Consider the following 16,882-nt stretch of genomic DNA (forward strand, 5'->3'; position numbering starts at 1 on the left):
GGCTGACTCGGAGAGCAGAGGGAAAGCACAAGCAGCACCGCATCGGACCAGGCTGGGTGTCTGCTTGACTCACCATCACCATGGGGAAGGATGGGCTGCTCATCAAACCAAGCATCTTCCTCCTTCTCCTCTTCTTCCTCCCTGGAGACACCTCACCCACCACAGAGCCGTAAGCTATGCAGGGGGGGTCTCGGGGCATGCAGGAGGCCTGGGTTGCATTCCTGTGTCTGTTGATTTGTGACTTCTGCCTACTTTTTTACACAGGGATAAAGACACTGGGGTGGGGTAAAGTGTCTTCTACAAACAGAAACCTCAGTGCTTCAGGGGGACCCCAAGCAGTCTGTGAAACTGAGATACCAGTAAAACTTCAGGGGAAAAAAAAAAGAAAAAAAAAAGGAAAAAAGAGGGAAACATCTATGAGAATACCTTTTGCTGCTTCAGTGAATTCACAGGATTCAACAAAGTTTTCTGCATAAAATTGGTTCTTTTGAAAGGCAACTTTTTATAACTGTTTACATATTCAATTTTGTTCTTAAGCGACAGACTTTTTCTAAAAGACAATGAAAGATTTCATTTTGGGCTGGCTACCCTATTCCTAGGCTACCCAGGAGATGCGAGTGTACTTTTTGATTTATAATGAGAAGAAAAGGAACAAATAACAGATCTGGCATGACCAGAAATGTTTTTATTTTTTAATTCACATTTTTCAGCTCGGCCAATGAAATGAAAATTCCCTCATCACCCAGGGCTATATGGCACTGTAAAACAGTGACTGTTAAGATCTGTGAGAGTATATTGTCCTGCATCCCTTCATCCCCTTTTGCCCTGTTTGTATGTGAAGGGAGCGTGTGTTGTGGGCATGTGTGTACATGTATGGCAGGAGCAGCACATGAGGGGTCCTGACATCTCAGAGACTTTCTCCTTTGGGTTTTTGGCAGTGTCTTATTGGCAATATCTTTTCCTCCCCAGCAAAGCAAGGCTGTGCTGCAGGGCTTTCATCAAATGCAGGGTAAGCAGATAGCAGGGTTGGGATTTGAGGGGCCAGATCTTTCTCCCTGCAGACCAGCTGATGGACGTAAAGGTGTTAGAGCCTCCCCTACTGCCAAAGGTAATGCCCTACCTTATTGCTGAGATTTTGAGGGCTCTTCTCCCAGCTGCTTGGTGCTCTGGGGATGCCGTTCAGAGGCCAGTCCTTGCTCACCCAAAAGGCAGCACTGTTGGTTGCCATTAGGTGGATCAGGTTTGATAGCCAGATGCAGCGCCGGGCACTAGGACACCACCGGCAAGTTGCTCCGCTGGGAGGGGGACTGCATAGGGCTGAGCAGGGACCTCCTACTTGGGCTGAGACACAGGGCCTTGCTTCCCTGAAAACCTGAAATGTGCTCGACTGTTTTTGCTGAAGATCTGGCACCACGCCGTGGCAGTTTCGGGTCTCTGCGAGGAATGAGGGTAGTGCTACAGGTGGTTTGCAGTGATGGCATTTATGCACCAGGTACCGGCACTTGTGTGGCTCCTGAGTCCTGCTAACAGTGTCTAGCAAAGGTGACAATCGACTTTTCCCCACTGGCGTTATTCGGGGTCCCAGCAGGAAGTACCAGGACATGGAAAAACTTATCCCTTCCAGGCGTTTGCATTGAGGATTTCCTGTGGTGTTTTACTTTTGAGACTGGCTTCTCTGCTTTCCTCTGCTGTTACAGACATGCTGGAAAACTTGTTACACTTCTAGGAAATGCACCTCTTTCCCTGTACAGTGAAGGCTGTAGTCATCGGATTGGTTTCTTTGTTCGTTCTGTACAGCTCCTGTTACTTCTTCCTGCTCCTCTGACCTGTCCTTCTCCCCTGTTCCTAGGCAGTATATGGTGCTACTGCCCTTTCTGATACACACTGATTCTCCTGAGAAAGTCTGTGTTCAGCTGACCCACCTGAACGAGTCCGTGACGCTGAGTGCCACACTCGAGTATCAAGGGGAAAACAGGAGCTTGATTGACGATGTGGTGTCAGAGCAGGATGTGTTCACCTGCATCCCTTTCTCTGTGAGTATGTCATCCTTGGGGGATGGTCCCTTGTGCCAAGGGTAAACTGCAAGGGCAATGAGTAGTAATGACCAGAGTAACGCTGTGTAGGTATTCACTTCCCTCTTGGCCAAAGGTATGTGCATGTCCATCCTCAACAGCCTCTCACTGCTGAGATCTCCTTTAGCATGCTGGCTGAATGGGAAATGCTGAATCCTGGAAAGCCAGCCTCTCTCTAGGACAGAAGAAGGAAAGGCCAGGAAAAAGAAGTGGGTTTAGTATTGACACTCTTGATGGCTGTTTGGTGCACAGCTTCTTCAAATGGTTCTCCATTTCATCCTTCAACAGCCACAAATTGTCACTTGAGTGCTTTCAAATTGGGGTAGAGCTTTTGGACCTCAGATACTTCTTGCCTTATGCATATAATACACTGAATTAATGTAAGAATGTAAGAATCACAAAGCTGTGATTGCCTGTGCCTGAAAAAGAGAGTGAAGCATGAAATTAATAATTAATGTAATTGACAGCCTCAGTCAGTGTAACAAGTCATAGGGAACGACGAAACTTGGTCATCTGTCTCAGAGCATAGATTATGTCTTTGGTCTGAAGGCCAAGGAACTGGTGGTCTTCAGGACACTGAACAGGTTGGCATCTGTGTCTGGGTTTGTCACATATAGGCTGAAGACTGAATTTTATCACTTGGAGAGAGATGTATAGAGATCTGGCATGTCTGGTTTGCAAGGACTAGGGACATTATCTGAAAGAGAAGGGGGATTATTCCATTGCCCCTGTGAATGTCAAAAGGAAAAGGACAGAACGGCTTTGGCTAGGGCAGTAAGAATTTCTTAAAATTGGGTGGCAGAGCTGGGAGCTCCTCTGCTGCATGACACTTGCGTAATCACTGCATAGCACTAGGAATGAGTAAGAATATGGGGCAAGTAAGGATCAGCCTCTGTTCCTGGTTATAGTTCCCCTCACCTTTGTGTTGGGTCCATCAGGATTACATTAGATGTATTTCATAAAGGCCAGTTCAGTTCAGGAAGCTGTTAAAGGTGGTCTGTAACAGGGTTGCCTTCTTATTCTCCAGCTTCCAAAATCAAACAGGCAGTCACCAGTCACATTTATCACTGTGACGGTGAAGGGGGCGACACTGCAGTTCAGGAGCCGCAAGTCGGTGCTGGTCAAGGATTCTGAGAGCTTGGTCTTCGTCCAGACAGACAAACCCATCTACAAGCCCGGACAGACAGGTACCAGGGAAGGGGTGGAGACGTATTTGAAGCAAAAATTCATACTGAAACTGTTGGACTATGCTGGACAGAGGCTGACTGCTTTCAGCGGGGGTCAGAACTGCAACCTCATGGCTGAGGCTTACGTTTTTAATGCTCCATGTAGGAGCAATCTGGGGAACTTTAAGATACATGCGCATATTTGGGCCACCTGCACACACGCCCTCTGTCCCTGGGGGCTCTGTTGTTGTTGTAGTTCATGCAGGGTCTGCATTAAAATTGGAGAAAGACTAGATATTTGTCCTGCAGAGAACAGGGCCAAAATTCAGACTAGGTCATGAAATAGTTTTCAAAGCAGCAGCTGATTTTGCTCAATGAAGACAGAGAGAACTATATAAGCCATTTATTTCTTCTGGGTCATTGATCTAAATTTGGCCTTGACAGAAATGAGTGTCCTAAAAGAGGCACTGAATTCTCTATCCATCCAGAGCCAGCACAAACTTGCAGCCAAGTGCTGAGATAATCCGCTTGCATTCATCTTTCCTAAGAAGTCAGTCTAGTTGTAACAAAATTAAAAGACCCCTGTGAATTCCAATGTGAAAATGTATCCTTGCAAAGTAGGCAAAGGCAACTTAAATTTAAATTTGGTCCTGATAAACAAGATTCTGATGCCCATGATCAGTAAGGTGTTTGCACTGCCATGGATTTGCTCTTAACATCCTCTTACTCATGTAATTTCTTACATGGGTAAGCTTCTAGCATGACTTAGCTTTCTGGTGAATGGAATTTCTTTAGAAGAGAACAGGTCTGTTCTCTGTTGTACCATTTGTTTTTTCAACTGATGTTTTTTGGTTGGTGACTATGCTGTGGAACCTCACTGTCTGCCTTTCTCCATCAGTCCTGTTCAGAATCGTTTCTCTAGATAACAACTTCCGTCCCTTGAATGAGATGGTAAGTGTGATGCTTCCTTTTCACTAGTTGTTTGGTCTTAAGTCATTTATGTGGGTAAAGAGAGGGAAGAAGTGTCTTTTGGGGAGAGCTCTTGGTACACCGAGATAATTGTGCAATTCCTGGGTTACCTCAGATCTTGTTAACAGGCTCTGTTCTTAAATTTCTGCATAATGCTGTCCTCTGCACTCTTGTAAAGTTTGACAAACTGCAAATGAACAGCGCTGGTGTAAACACCTCAGCAGTGGGCAAATCTGCCATTATCACGGTGTACACCTACTGTTACTAGTATTGCAGATCATCCAGAGTTAGTAATTTCACCTGACTTTTCTGCTGATACAAAGAATTGCCTCCCCCACCTTGATGTACCTCAAAAGGCTCTGTTGCTCCATACCAGGAATTTTTTCCTTACTCCATTGGGTGATCAGCTTGTTCCCTGAAATGTGGACATAGCGCTGGTCATTTGACTGCGTTGCTCGCACTCTGTCTAAATATGCTTTTCCTTTTTTTCTTTTTCTAGTTTCCGCTGGTATATATTGAGGTATGTACAAACATTCGGTTCATGTTCACACCTATTGCACCTCAACCTGGCAGAATAACTACTGGTTGCATCAACATGATTCTTGTCTATTTTGTGTATTAAGTGGGTCTATCACGTTAATTCAAATATACAGAGCTTTAACTCATATGGTGGTAACCATGTACATGTTACAGCTCCTTCTATTGTCTAGCCCTGGGCTCCACACATACACAACTCTGCCAGAGCCCCCCACTCCTGCCCTGCAGCCCCCTGAGACACTGGGGTGGGCGTCCTCTCATTGCTTTTGCTAATGTTTTTTAGTTCTTGTTGCAGACTCTTCCTGTTCTCACAATCCTTGTGATCACATTACCTGTAGGACCCAAAGAAAAACCGTCTCTACCAGTGGACAAAGGCAGAATTAAAGATGGGATTAATCCAGCTGTTCTTCAACCTCACCTCTGAACCTATGCAAGGGACCTACACAGTAGTGGTGCAGAAGGCCTCTGGGAAGACAATTCGGCATCCTTTCTCTGTGGAGGAGTATGGTAACTGTTGCTGCAGTTTCAAGTTCCCAACAGCTAGTCCTGTGGGGTATAAAAGCTTAACTGAACACAAGGTAGATCTGACCAGGATGGCTGGAAAAATGTCACTGTGTCCTTTCCCTCCCAAGCACACCTTTGTGTCTTAACCTCTCTCTGGTGCTCTCCCCACTATGCCAGTTCCATCTGCTTGGCTAGAAAATGGTTGCAACCAACGTAGCTTCCCACCCCAGCAAGGCAGCTGCAGCTGTTTTTATACGGTCTGACGTGATCTGGCTCATGCAGCAGAGATGAGTCCTGGAAGATGAGTCTGGAAGTCCTTTGATCTCTTTCAGTTACAAGTCTCTTACCATGCTCTGTGCCCTGAATCCCTCCTAGTTGTCCCAAGTCACCATCCACTTCCCCTCCTGCAGCCGGGTTTGGATGTGATGTCACCCTGTGCTAAGTCACCAGGGAAGCTATGGGGTCTTCCGATTTTTCAAATTGGCAAGATCTACGCGCTTTGGAAATGCAGAGACCAGGCTGCAGTCCCAGCTCTGTATGTTTGTGGAAGAATTCTGTTGACTTAACTCTCATTTTACTGTGTCCTACTGCTGTGGGACTGATAAGGCATGTGTTATCTAAGAAGTTGCTGTATTTTAATAGCTGGTGGAATAATGCTGTCTTCTTAGCTGGCACAGTGGCTGGTTGAGTGCCTGTGGTTTTTGCTGATGACAGTGGGATGTACAGGTGACAGAAGCCTCTAAAATCTGACCATTCAGGTGCGAATGGGTTTCAGGCCATTTGTAAGAATAGCCTTTGAACAGCCTTCATGTCTCGTTCTTATGTTACCCCCCACCACATCATGGACTGTTTTCCTTTGGTTCTGCTGCAGTGCTGCCAAAGTTTGAAGTAACAGTGAAAATGCCCAAGGTGATCACCATTCTTGATGAGAAGCTGAAGGTGACAGTTTGTGGTCTGTGAGTGTCGTTCTTTAAAGTCCTTCTTGGTTTCAGGTTTTTCTTCAACTGCTGCTGAAAGTCCAGTTGGGAGATTGGGATATGATACTTCATTATATTTCTTAATCGTTTTGGGGTCCCAGTACCAAAGAGACTACATCTACCATTAGACAAAAGGCAACAATTATTGCTTGGGACACTTTGTACGTAACATGTAGAAAGATATTCCTCTGGATTTTGGGAGGGGTCTTTTTGCATATTTTTTGAGTCATAGAGGATTTCAGACCAGCCAGAGTGCTAGGGAAGAGCTCTTCAGTTTAGTTTACCTGGGAGTGATGTTTTAACTGTGGTTTCTACTTGTCATCACTGAAAGGAAACCATAAATGATGGAGCTGCCCTCTTTCCCTTGGGGCACCTCATGCAATTCTGCATAGCAATGTTCCATATATCCTGCAGGAAAATCCATGGCTTTGGCTGAAGAACAAGCCAAAAGACTCAGTGCACATACAGACACAAGCCAGTTCTACCAGAATTGGGCGGTGGGGTAGATATTTGCAGCATGTTCTCCAAGATGAGGGGTACTCTCAACGAAATCAACATTAGGGTAAATGAATTGCGAAGACTTATATGTTATTCCCAAGGTTGCAATCAGGACTGTAAGATTTAGTGCTCCTGCCTCCGTTGCCCAGCTTGATCCTAAAATGTTACTGAATTTCTTTCTACATTTTATTTCCTGTGATGACCCTGTTGTATCCTGGAGGCAGTTCTAGGGAAGAGTCCTGGCTTGACAGGGGCTAAGCTAGTAATTTTTTCCCATTCTTCTTACATTTCTAATGGCTCTATTTTTCTTTCAATCCTGCTGGTAGATACACATTTGGAAAGCCTGTTCCTGGTCTTGTGAGCTTCCGTGTCTGCAGGAAGTTTGAACACGCATCCACTGCCTGCTATGGAGAAGAAGCGAGAGCAGTGTGTGATGAGTTCTCTGGAAAAGTGAGTCATGATTTCTCATGTGGGTAGAGTGATAGGAGAAAGTGTGGTTTACTGAGCATGCCTTGTAGGTGCAGGGTTCCTCTGAGTATGTACAAGCACAGAGTGAAGAGGGCAGAGACTCCATGTATTTTAAGGAAGTCTGAAGGAGGGAAGATTGGGTGCGAGATGAAATGTGAAAGGGAAAAAAGGGGGGAATGTCTGTGCAGTAAGAAAGATGTGTGTAAAGGCAAGAAGCTGATGGAGAAGGAAGAGGCGGAAGAAACAAAAAAAAGGTCAGGTGGAGTGTAGAGAGTATAAGAGAGAAGGGAGATAGAAAAGGCATGAGCGATGAGAGCAGAGTTGGGGTTGGCTTACACTACAGTGTGTGCCATCAGAAGTTGGTGTTAGAAGCAGGAAAGGAGCAGAAACCAGGGGAGGGGTGATGCAGTTTGAACAAGAAGGAAAGGAATATGGGTTTAGAAGCAGCACTGAAGACAAGCAGAAGAAAATTACAACTTTTTTCACTCTTTAGACTGGCAAGTCTGCAAGAGTGAAACTGAATGGTGTTTGGAGCACTGGCAGTTCAACAGCACTAGCTTAACTGACAGAAGCTGGGGTAACAGCAATTGTGGAAATATGCCAGGACAAGAAAGCAAGCAGAAGACATTCTTATGGTCTTTGGGGTCTGCCACAGTATGATCCCCACAATTGCCTCTGCTACTGCTTTTGTTACCTAAGTTAAAAGAAAATATGAACTCTGTGGTGCTAACCTTGTTCCAGGCATCTACTCCTTTTTCTGTGGAGACCTGCCTTGTACATGAAGATGCTGAAGAGAGGTGACAAGCCTTGGAAATACTTTTCCAGCTGTCATCTTCTTTCTACACATACACAGGCTTTGCTTTATGTGTCACTCATACAGCTTGTGCATTTTAAGTCAGCAGCTAAATGTGCCTGATGCCTGGTGAACATTTCCTGTGTGGTAAACACTTGAATAATTCTCCACGCTTCTGTATCAAGTGCTTGCAATTTTAAACTTCACACACACATACACAAAAAATCTTCTAGGTTGCAAACTCTTTGTTCTGATGTTGCTGCAAGTACTCCAAAATGCTCCTTGCCAAGTTACTTACGTGCTTTTCCAGTTTTGATAGAAACATGAGAGGGAATGGTCTGTGAGGTTATGGCCTTCTCTTCCAGTTCAGAGCAATGCACAGTGATGGATTCATTAAGTTGGATAAACATTATATAAATGAGACTGTAATGGTCTTGTTTGTTTTCCTTCAACAGACAGACAACTATGGCTGCATTTCTGAAATGATAAAGACCAAATTATTCCAGCTTAAGAGAAGTGGATATGAGAACAAGCTCCGTGTGGAGGCTAAGATTAAAGAAGAGGAGACAGGTATACATCATCTGGATCAAAGAGCCATGTAATAGGCCTGGGAAAGACCAGCAGAGGGGTCTGCCAAGTAGGAATGAGGGAGAAAAGCAGACTCTTGCTTTTGTGGAATCCTAATGTTTTCCTACGTGGAGGCCAGGAGAATCAACAAAATTGCTTGTCCAGCAAAGGAGGATTGGCCTTGAATAAAAGTAATTCTGGTCAGGCAGTGGCAAACTAATTCTTCATGCTTCTTCCTGCAGGAGTGGAGTTGACTGGATCAAGCTTCTCTGAGATCACAACCACGATTACCAAAATCACCTTTGAGCATTCAGACTCCCACTACAAACCTGGACTCCCCTTCTTTGGGCAGGTAGGGAAACCATGAGAATGGAATGCCATGAGAGCCAAGTAAACATGCGCCTGAGCTATGTATCCTGGATGGATACGTGCCCCACCTCTGCAAAGATGCTGGATGTCAGTGCTCCTAATCCCTGTGGTGCCCCTCTCCTCTGCAGGCTCTTGAACTGGGGAACAGCAGCTGAGATCACAGCCCTCATTCTGCTTACCCCTCTGCCCTTGGGCTTCTGTTTCTCCAGTCAAGTACAATTCTGCTTTTCCAGTTGCCTGTTTAATAGGAGATCTAAGGGGTCTGAGTGCATATCAGTCTCCAAGTCCACTCCTCTGACCCAGAGGCGGAGATAAGAAAGGGCCAAAAAATGATTCAGAAAGTCTGCAGCTCTCTGAAAGAGACAGGTGCTGTACATGTGAAGTACAGTGGAGGCTTCTTGCCTGATGTGAGACCAACATCCTTAGCCTGGTGGTCTACTGGTCTGTTCAGCTGACAGGTATTCCTCTCCCTCTATACTGTACTCTTTTTGCTCCTCCAGGTGAAACTAGTGGATGGGTCTGGTGCTCCAATTGCCAATGAAATCGTGAGGATTTCTTTACAAGGACACCAGGAAGTCAACTACACAACAAATGAAGAGGGCAGGGCACAGTTCGCCCTGAACACTTCCATGCTGTACTTTGATTCTGTTGGAATTAGGGTGAGTCCTGCGGGCAGAGGAGGTAACGAAGTGACCCACAGGGCTGGAAGGGGAGTACCTCTGAAGTTTCTACTATACATGCTAAACCACTTATCTTCTTGTTCCTGGTTGGTTGTGCCAACCTTGACACCAGCGTGGTGGGAATAGTCATACAACAAACCGGGTTACCATGTCAGAAGTGCACTTAGCTTGTAAATAGTTGATTTCTGCTTGGAAATAACAATATAGGGTTAGAAAGAGCATCAAAAGATCATGATAGTCCATACTGCTCCAAAGGATCACCAGCCTTACCTAGACAAATCTGTTTCAAGGGTGGGTCTAACTCCCATAGTGGAGTGCTGCTAGTGCTTCGCTGTCTTTTCAATGAAATGATTTCCCGACTGTCTCATCTCAATATCCATTATGGTCAGTTAAGGCAATCTGCATCTCTCAGGGTTTAATTTATCATTCCCAAGTATAGTGAGAAAGATAAGGAAATAAGAGCACAGCATGTGAGGCACATGAAATGCTGAAGTAGCACTCTTCTAAGTGTGAAATACCTCCCCTTGCTCTCATTTTTAAGAAGACCTGGACTCTTTCAGCTCCTAAACTTCTATTCAGTTTAGGTTTTGAATTCTCAGGTGGAGATGTATCCTCATTTTCTATAGCACCCTTAGCTTGATCTTGGCACTGGTAATCTATGAACTGAACAGCACTATCCCTTCTCCAGTGCCAATAATGAGAAGAAAAATGAAAATCGACTTTTCTCTTTAAACTAACAGGATATAAGAAAGGACAAAGTATTAGGGTTAAAGAGCCCTTGAGGTGACACTAATAGTAAACAAACAACTGACATGGCATGTAGTGACAGAAAAAAGGGGAATGGTATTAAATTGAAAGAGGGTAGATGTAGATTAGGTGTTAGGAAGACATTCTTTACTGTGAGGGTGGTGAGACACTGGCACAGGTTGCCCAGCGAAGTTGTGTGTACCCCCATCCCTGGAAGTGTTCAAGGCTTTGAGCAACCTGGTCTAGTGGAAGGTGTGAGCTCTTGGAACTATTGATCTTTAAGGTCCCTTCCAACCCAAACCATTCTGTAATTCATTCTGTGATTCGACTTCTCTGAGACAAACCACGACTTCTCTGGGAGTGAGTTTATTCCCAATAATTTGCTAAGGATACCACCCTGTCTTGCATCTTCCGAACTCATGGGTTTTGGTTTTTTTTTTGTAGACTACCTTGTTGCTTTAATGTAAAAAATACCGTACCTTTAATATGAGGCCATGAATTTTGGCTCCAGTTCAGCCATCTGCATTTAAGGATCTATGTGTGTATTTTCCTCTTTTCCAGGCAACTCATAAAACACACCCCTACTGCTATGATCGTTCCTGGGTTGTTCCACGTTATGAAGAAGGCTATCTCCAGCTGAAGCGCTTTTACTCTCCTAGTAAGAGCTTCCTCAAAATTGAGCCCAAGTCTGAGACACTAAGCTGTGGCTCCTCCACAGAGGTCCGGGTACACTATATCCTTACTCCAGAGGCCATAGGAGAGCAGAAGAAATTTGTCTTTTACTACCTGGTAAGCTTGCACCTGCCATGCAATGAGGTTGTCACTGGTAATTGTACGGGGGCTGGAGATGGGAACTGTGGTTTCTGTCAGCAGGCTTTAAACGCTTTCCCCATCATCTTTCATATGCTCTTTTTCCACAAAAAGGAAGGTCTGGGTTAGGAGCAGAAGAGTTAAGATGTCCCATTGCCCCCTGGGCGAGCCCTGGGATTCTGCCACAGGGAGACAGAAAGCAGCTGAGCAGGGTGGAGCAGCAGACACAGCTCAGCTGCTCTCCTCTCAGGTTCCCCTTCTTCAAGGTTTGGCTCATGCATAACCTCAGTCACAGCTGAGTTTCTCCTTCTGTTCAGGTGACGGCCAAGGGAATCATTAAGCAATCAGGCACCCACATTCTGGATTTGGACCAGGAAAGTGGTGAGTTCCTCTCCCCTGCCAAATTGTCGCTATCCTGGGAGGCTAGGCAACTGTGGCAGACATACAGGCTGCTTCCATATAAATGGAGGGATCCACATCTACATGTTCCCTAAGATATGGGAAGATTTTGAGCTTTCTTTTCTCTGCCTTCATTTAGGCTTTGCACAGATTTGCTCTAATCCCCTGTGCCAGCTGTCTTTTCTTCTGACACTGCATTTCTGGGACTCCAGTGTTCCTAGAAGACACAGCCTGATGGTCTGTTTTTAGAAGCTGAACCAAAATTCAGCATGCTCAGGCACTGGAAAACAGGACTTGAAACAGGCCTTTTCAGCCAGACAGTAAGACTTATGCATCTCTGTGAGCACCAATCAATCGTACTTGGAGGCCTGGAGTTTCATCATGCCTAGGGCGAAGTTTAGAATGAAGTCAAAACTAGAATTTTGGCTGCTCCAGAGCAGGCTTCCTGTACTTAATTTTTTGCTTTTGTTTTGTTTGCTAGCCAGTGGGGTCTTCTTGCTACAGCTGCCTGTGCAAGCTGATATTGCTCCAGTGGCCCAAGTGCTTGTCTACACCACTGCCCCTAGCAGGGAGGTGATTGCTGATTCAACCAAGTTCAATGTAGAAAAGTGTTTCAGCAATAAGGTAAGTGTGCGTTTCTTGAGGGAGCAGCCATTGGACTGCAGTTGTGGTCAAGCTCACTTATTTAGATTTATCCTGGCTAAGCTAATTTCTTTAGAATTACTTACACTGAACTAACACTGGACAAGCCATCTGTCAATTGTTCTAGGTAGCTTCACTGCCTACTGGTTTGTGTGAGCTTGGAGGAGATCAGCTGTTGGAAAAAAGGTGCTAGCAGGGTCTACACCGGTAAAACCCCTCTTAGCAACTAGTCACAGCCACTGATCTCACAGATGGTCCTGGGCAAGAAAAAATGGGGCTACATGTATTTTGTCATACTGCAACACATGTATTTCACTCCTTTTCACAAAAACATGTTGCAGCAATGAGGTAGCTGCTTGCGGGATAAAAGAGCAAAAATAAAACACTCACAGCCACAATCCAGTGGACAAAGCTAATACTTGTGAGATCTTTCAGCTCGCGCTCATCCTGTCATTTTCATTTCCACTGTATGCAAATGGAGATAAACCTTGCTTTGAACTTGCTGAGAAATGCACAGTGGTGCTTCAATAGCAGTTGTGAAACTGAAAGAGTGCAGAACAATAAAGCCTTCTTTCTGTGATCATGGGGACTGTTGTTCTCTTATAACCTCACTTATTCCTTATGCAGAAGAGCAGACTGATGCATGCCTAAGAAGAGAACAACCTCAAAAATTCCTGTTGGGACTTCAGAATAGTAGACAGGACGCTGCTAAAGACAGTCCTTTGCCCTGCTAAAACCCCAGCTAAATGAGTTCTTGAGACTGATGTCCCTGTAGGAGCTTGGTCACCTGAATTTTGTTCATATGTTAAAGGTCGTTAACATACATTAAGGTCTGGGTGCAAGCCAAGTACCAAGTGATTTACATGCTTAGATATGCTTTCCTTTCTGAAAGCATCCCGCATCCAAAGCTGCTGTCAGACAGAATAGGACAGACTTTGGGCTATATCTATGCTAGGCAGTTTCGTAGTAGCAAGTTTGCTACAGCCCTTGTTCTGCCATTTCCTGAAGAATATTGTTTTTGCAGTCTGAAGATCACGAGTCCACCGCGGGAGAGGTGGAGGATGTCAGCAGAAGGCATGCTTTGGTCTTGTTGGGACATGAGGGAGACTGGCAGCTGATGCTGCTTTGTCAGGCAACATGTTTACTCTGAGGATGCTTTGATCGTTGCATGTTAGGGGAGGGTTTGCACTGTGAGGAAAGGGAAGATTTATGCAGGTCAGCCATAGTATGACAAAATCATGTGGGATGGTTATGACAACAACTTCTGCTAGCAAGAGCTTCCAGGGCAGAGGTTGGTACAGGATCATTAGAGTTGTGAGTTAAGTTTTGGAGAAGTCACACAAGTCTGGCAGGTCTCAGCCAACAGGCTGGTTCTTCAGAATCATTACCAGCCAGTAGATACTGCAGTATTGCTCCAGGGCATCACTGCTTCTCATGTTACCAAAAAAATCTGCTAAGCAAGGTCCTTGCAACCCTGTTTTTTCTCCACATACAATATCTGGGTGCAGTACAGAGGCTGGGCCTCGTTCAAGACCATGCCCAGCTGCCTGAAGAGATCTAGCCACAATGTAGGATTATCTCATCACATTCACGGTGGCCATGAAACTCAAAACTGCCTTAAAAATTTATGAACAATTGTGATGCTTGAAGTTGCCAAGAACGGTTAGTGCTGACTCCTGGCATTGCAGGAAGGCAACCCCGCTGTGCAGCAGCACAGAGGGAGTGGGGGGAGGGTGTGTGTGTATCTATGTGTAAGGTTAGAACCAATGCACTCAACTGGAGGGAAAAGTCCTGCAAGGGTAGGGCACCTGTGACATAGCTTTTCCTGTGGCTACAGGTGGATTTAAGCTTCTCTCCTTCTGAAGGCCTGCCTTCCTCTGATGCTCACTTGCTGTTCAGAGCCTCTCCAAACTCCCTCTGCGCTGTCCGTGCTGTGGACAAGAGTGTTCTTCTCATGAAGCCAGAAGCTGACCTGTCACCCAGCTCTGTAAGTGCTTAGTCTGTGGAGCAAGTCAGAGGCTGGTCAAAGCAAGTGCAGCCCAGTGCTGGGGTGGAAACAGTGAACAGACCTTCTTGTCAGTGCTGACACAGGAAAGCTGCCCTGCACTGTTCCTCGTCTTCCTCCAATGGGCAAAAAGATGAGAACTGGGCAGCAGCTGTTTCTTATGGGTTTTGTGCAACTGTAGGGATGGCAATTAGGAAACTCTTTCAAGGGAACTGCTTCTCTTGGCCAGAGCCAAACACTGTTGTGTGCTTGATCATAATTTTTCAGTTATTCTCTCCAGCCATGGATTAACTTTCTTGGAGTAACATCTGGAAGTTGACACTTCCAGGTTTTTATTCCTTTCATGCCAAGCTGCAAACAACAATCCCTGCGTACGGACAAAAAGTACTGCAGATGGGCTGGCCAGTGTCATTTTTTATATATTTAGGCCATAATAACCAGAGTAACATGCTGTCAGTAACAAAAGAGGAAGTATCTCTGACTCCCAAATTCCCATTGCTCCCACCACAAGGAGGACCACAGCAATATGGATGTATGTGCAGTGATGTGACTGTTCTGGTGCTTGCATCCAAATCCCTCAGTTGTGTTTTGTGACAGTGGACACTGAAAATGCCAAATACCCTGGCTCTTTCTGCCTAGGTGTATAACTTGCTGCCAGTGAAGGAACTGCGTAACTATCACCATGGTCCAGACATGCTCTTGGAGGAGCCCCTGGAGAATTGCATCCCCTTGAAGAACATAGTTCTGAATGGGATCACCTATTCTCCCGTAGTGGAGACAAATGAAGAGGACACTTATAGCATCCTAAAGGTACAGCCCTCTTGCATGGTTAGGGAGTGGAGAGGGAGGACTGAGAATACTTAAGCCTTTTGTGGCATGATGCAACGCAGCGAGGGAAGGGTTTATGAATTGGAATAATCCAACACTAATTTCTATCCAGAGGCAAGTTCGGTGAGTCATAAGCTTCACCTGTCTTGCCAGCTTTGCTCTATACTTGGTGGAAAAGGAATCAATCTCGAAGTTTTCTTCTTAAAGGAAAAGCTTTGAGGTTGATTTGGAATGAGGTTCTTGTGGGAGGTAAATAATCCTGTGCCATTACAGTGACCTCAAATAAATCAATATGTCCTTGAGCTGCATCGTAGCCACAGATGTTTCCTTCCAGAGAGAAAACTCTATTATTTACTCTCTGGCTCATCCTGATCCCTGGGCTGGAATTGGACTGGAACCAGTACCCTAGAAACAGAGCGGGTCTACCCTTTGGTGTCTCTGAGCCATTCAGGCACCCAGACCCAAGGCTGAGGGGGATCATCTCAAGGTCCAGCCCACAGACAGTAACAGCTTCTCCTTTCAAGGCAGCATAATACTAATGTCAGGTCTGCTGTGTAAACCTTAATAGGAATCAGTTACAAAAAACCATGTTGGGTTTCTCTCCCATAGGAAATGGGTTTAAAGTTTTTCACAAATACCAAGGTGAGGAAACCTTGGTATTGCAGCACTGAGAATTACATACCTGCAGCAGCTGGCCTTGCATCACCTTCAGCCATGTCTGGACCACCTATGTATGAAATGAGGACAAGCGGTAAAGGAACTGAGTTTTGTTGTCACCTCTGTTCTGAACAGATATCCTGTCTGTATTTTGGTCTGAATACTTCAACAAGAGCTTGGGTTTTGAACTGAACCCTTGGAAGTAGTACTGAATTGGTGGGTTCACAGATTTCAGCTTCTGCATGAGTGTAGGGCTTATCTCTTTTGCTGCACTGTGAAGGTCTACAGACAAGCTTTGATAACTCTGTATTAGAAGTCAGCAGAACCGGGTGGTTTTCAAAGACTCTGGCAGAGCAGGATATTATTCTGCTGCTAAATTCTCTGTTCGCTAGGCTTTTACAGTAGACTTGTTCTCCCAGCTATCACTTAAGGGGTCTCCAATATAGTTTTCAGTTTGTCCCCATTGACTCACCCGTTTTTATGTATGATTAAAACCAGATGACAAAATTTTCAGTGGCAAGTTGGTAGACTTTAGGGGCTTAGAATGGTAAGATGCATTGCAGTCTGAAATGGACCCACCCTATTTCTAAGGGCTATCTTAACTCTTACGCTGTAGCTGTTCGGGCAACAGAACTGGTCGTATCATCCTCCAGAGTCTCACGTTAAGGGGAATATCCTAGAAAATCTGTGTTAGTGTAGCTGGGTAACTGATTCAGAGTTTTTCCTTGGCACGAGAACCTGTGCTTTTGTACATGTCCAGTTTGAAGACCGTTTCAACTTCTTACATGAACTTCTAAGATGCAGGATAAATTTTTTAAAAATTATTTTAAACTGAAATAAGCAGCAGTAAGAAAGCTGACATACCGTGACAGGTAAATATAAGCAAGTCACCTGTCAGCTATGTGATACAGCTCTGATAGCAGCTTTCACTCATGCCCTGAGACTCCTTCTCAGACTCTGGAGGTGCCTGTTGTGCAGGTAGTATGGATACTTGCTAGCTACACAATTGTTACCCAAACACAGAAATTAATTAAGCCAAAGTAAAGATGGTAAAAACTAGAATTCAGATAATAACTTTTCTTCTTTATGGGTTTGGGTGTATTTCTCTTTCTGTTTGTAAAAGCCAAGCAAAACAAGTCCCACTCACCCCATCTTTGTTTTCCAGTTGTTCAAAACCAAATTCAGCTGAAGGCT

General features: G+C 45.0%; 1 protein-coding gene across 1 annotated transcript in view; it reads left to right on the forward strand.

The window, feature by feature from the left end:
• The window catches only part of A2M (alpha-2-macroglobulin), a 30,560-nt gene continuing 13,678 nt past the window's right edge, over positions 1 to 16,882 (forward strand). The window contains exons 1-17 of the mRNA XM_055710609.1: positions 1 to 169; positions 1,850 to 2,033; positions 3,100 to 3,259; positions 4,137 to 4,189; positions 4,707 to 4,727; positions 5,083 to 5,251; positions 6,120 to 6,204; positions 7,050 to 7,173; positions 8,440 to 8,554; positions 8,794 to 8,903; positions 9,421 to 9,579; positions 10,909 to 11,136; positions 11,475 to 11,538; positions 12,038 to 12,180; positions 14,036 to 14,185; positions 14,843 to 15,013; positions 15,641 to 15,782. Of these exons, the coding sequence (XP_055566584.1) occupies positions 81 to 169; positions 1,850 to 2,033; positions 3,100 to 3,259; positions 4,137 to 4,189; positions 4,707 to 4,727; positions 5,083 to 5,251; positions 6,120 to 6,204; positions 7,050 to 7,173; positions 8,440 to 8,554; positions 8,794 to 8,903; positions 9,421 to 9,579; positions 10,909 to 11,136; positions 11,475 to 11,538; positions 12,038 to 12,180; positions 14,036 to 14,185; positions 14,843 to 15,013; positions 15,641 to 15,782 (2,167 nt within the window). The 5' untranslated portion in view covers positions 1 to 80. The remainder of the gene's footprint in view (positions 170 to 1,849; positions 2,034 to 3,099; positions 3,260 to 4,136; positions 4,190 to 4,706; positions 4,728 to 5,082; positions 5,252 to 6,119; positions 6,205 to 7,049; positions 7,174 to 8,439; positions 8,555 to 8,793; positions 8,904 to 9,420; positions 9,580 to 10,908; positions 11,137 to 11,474; positions 11,539 to 12,037; positions 12,181 to 14,035; positions 14,186 to 14,842; positions 15,014 to 15,640; positions 15,783 to 16,882) is intronic.

Source organism: Falco cherrug, chromosome 5 (assembly GCF_023634085.1).
Source record: "Falco cherrug isolate bFalChe1 chromosome 5, bFalChe1.pri, whole genome shotgun sequence".
Taxonomy (NCBI): domain Eukaryota; kingdom Metazoa; phylum Chordata; class Aves; order Falconiformes; family Falconidae; genus Falco; species Falco cherrug.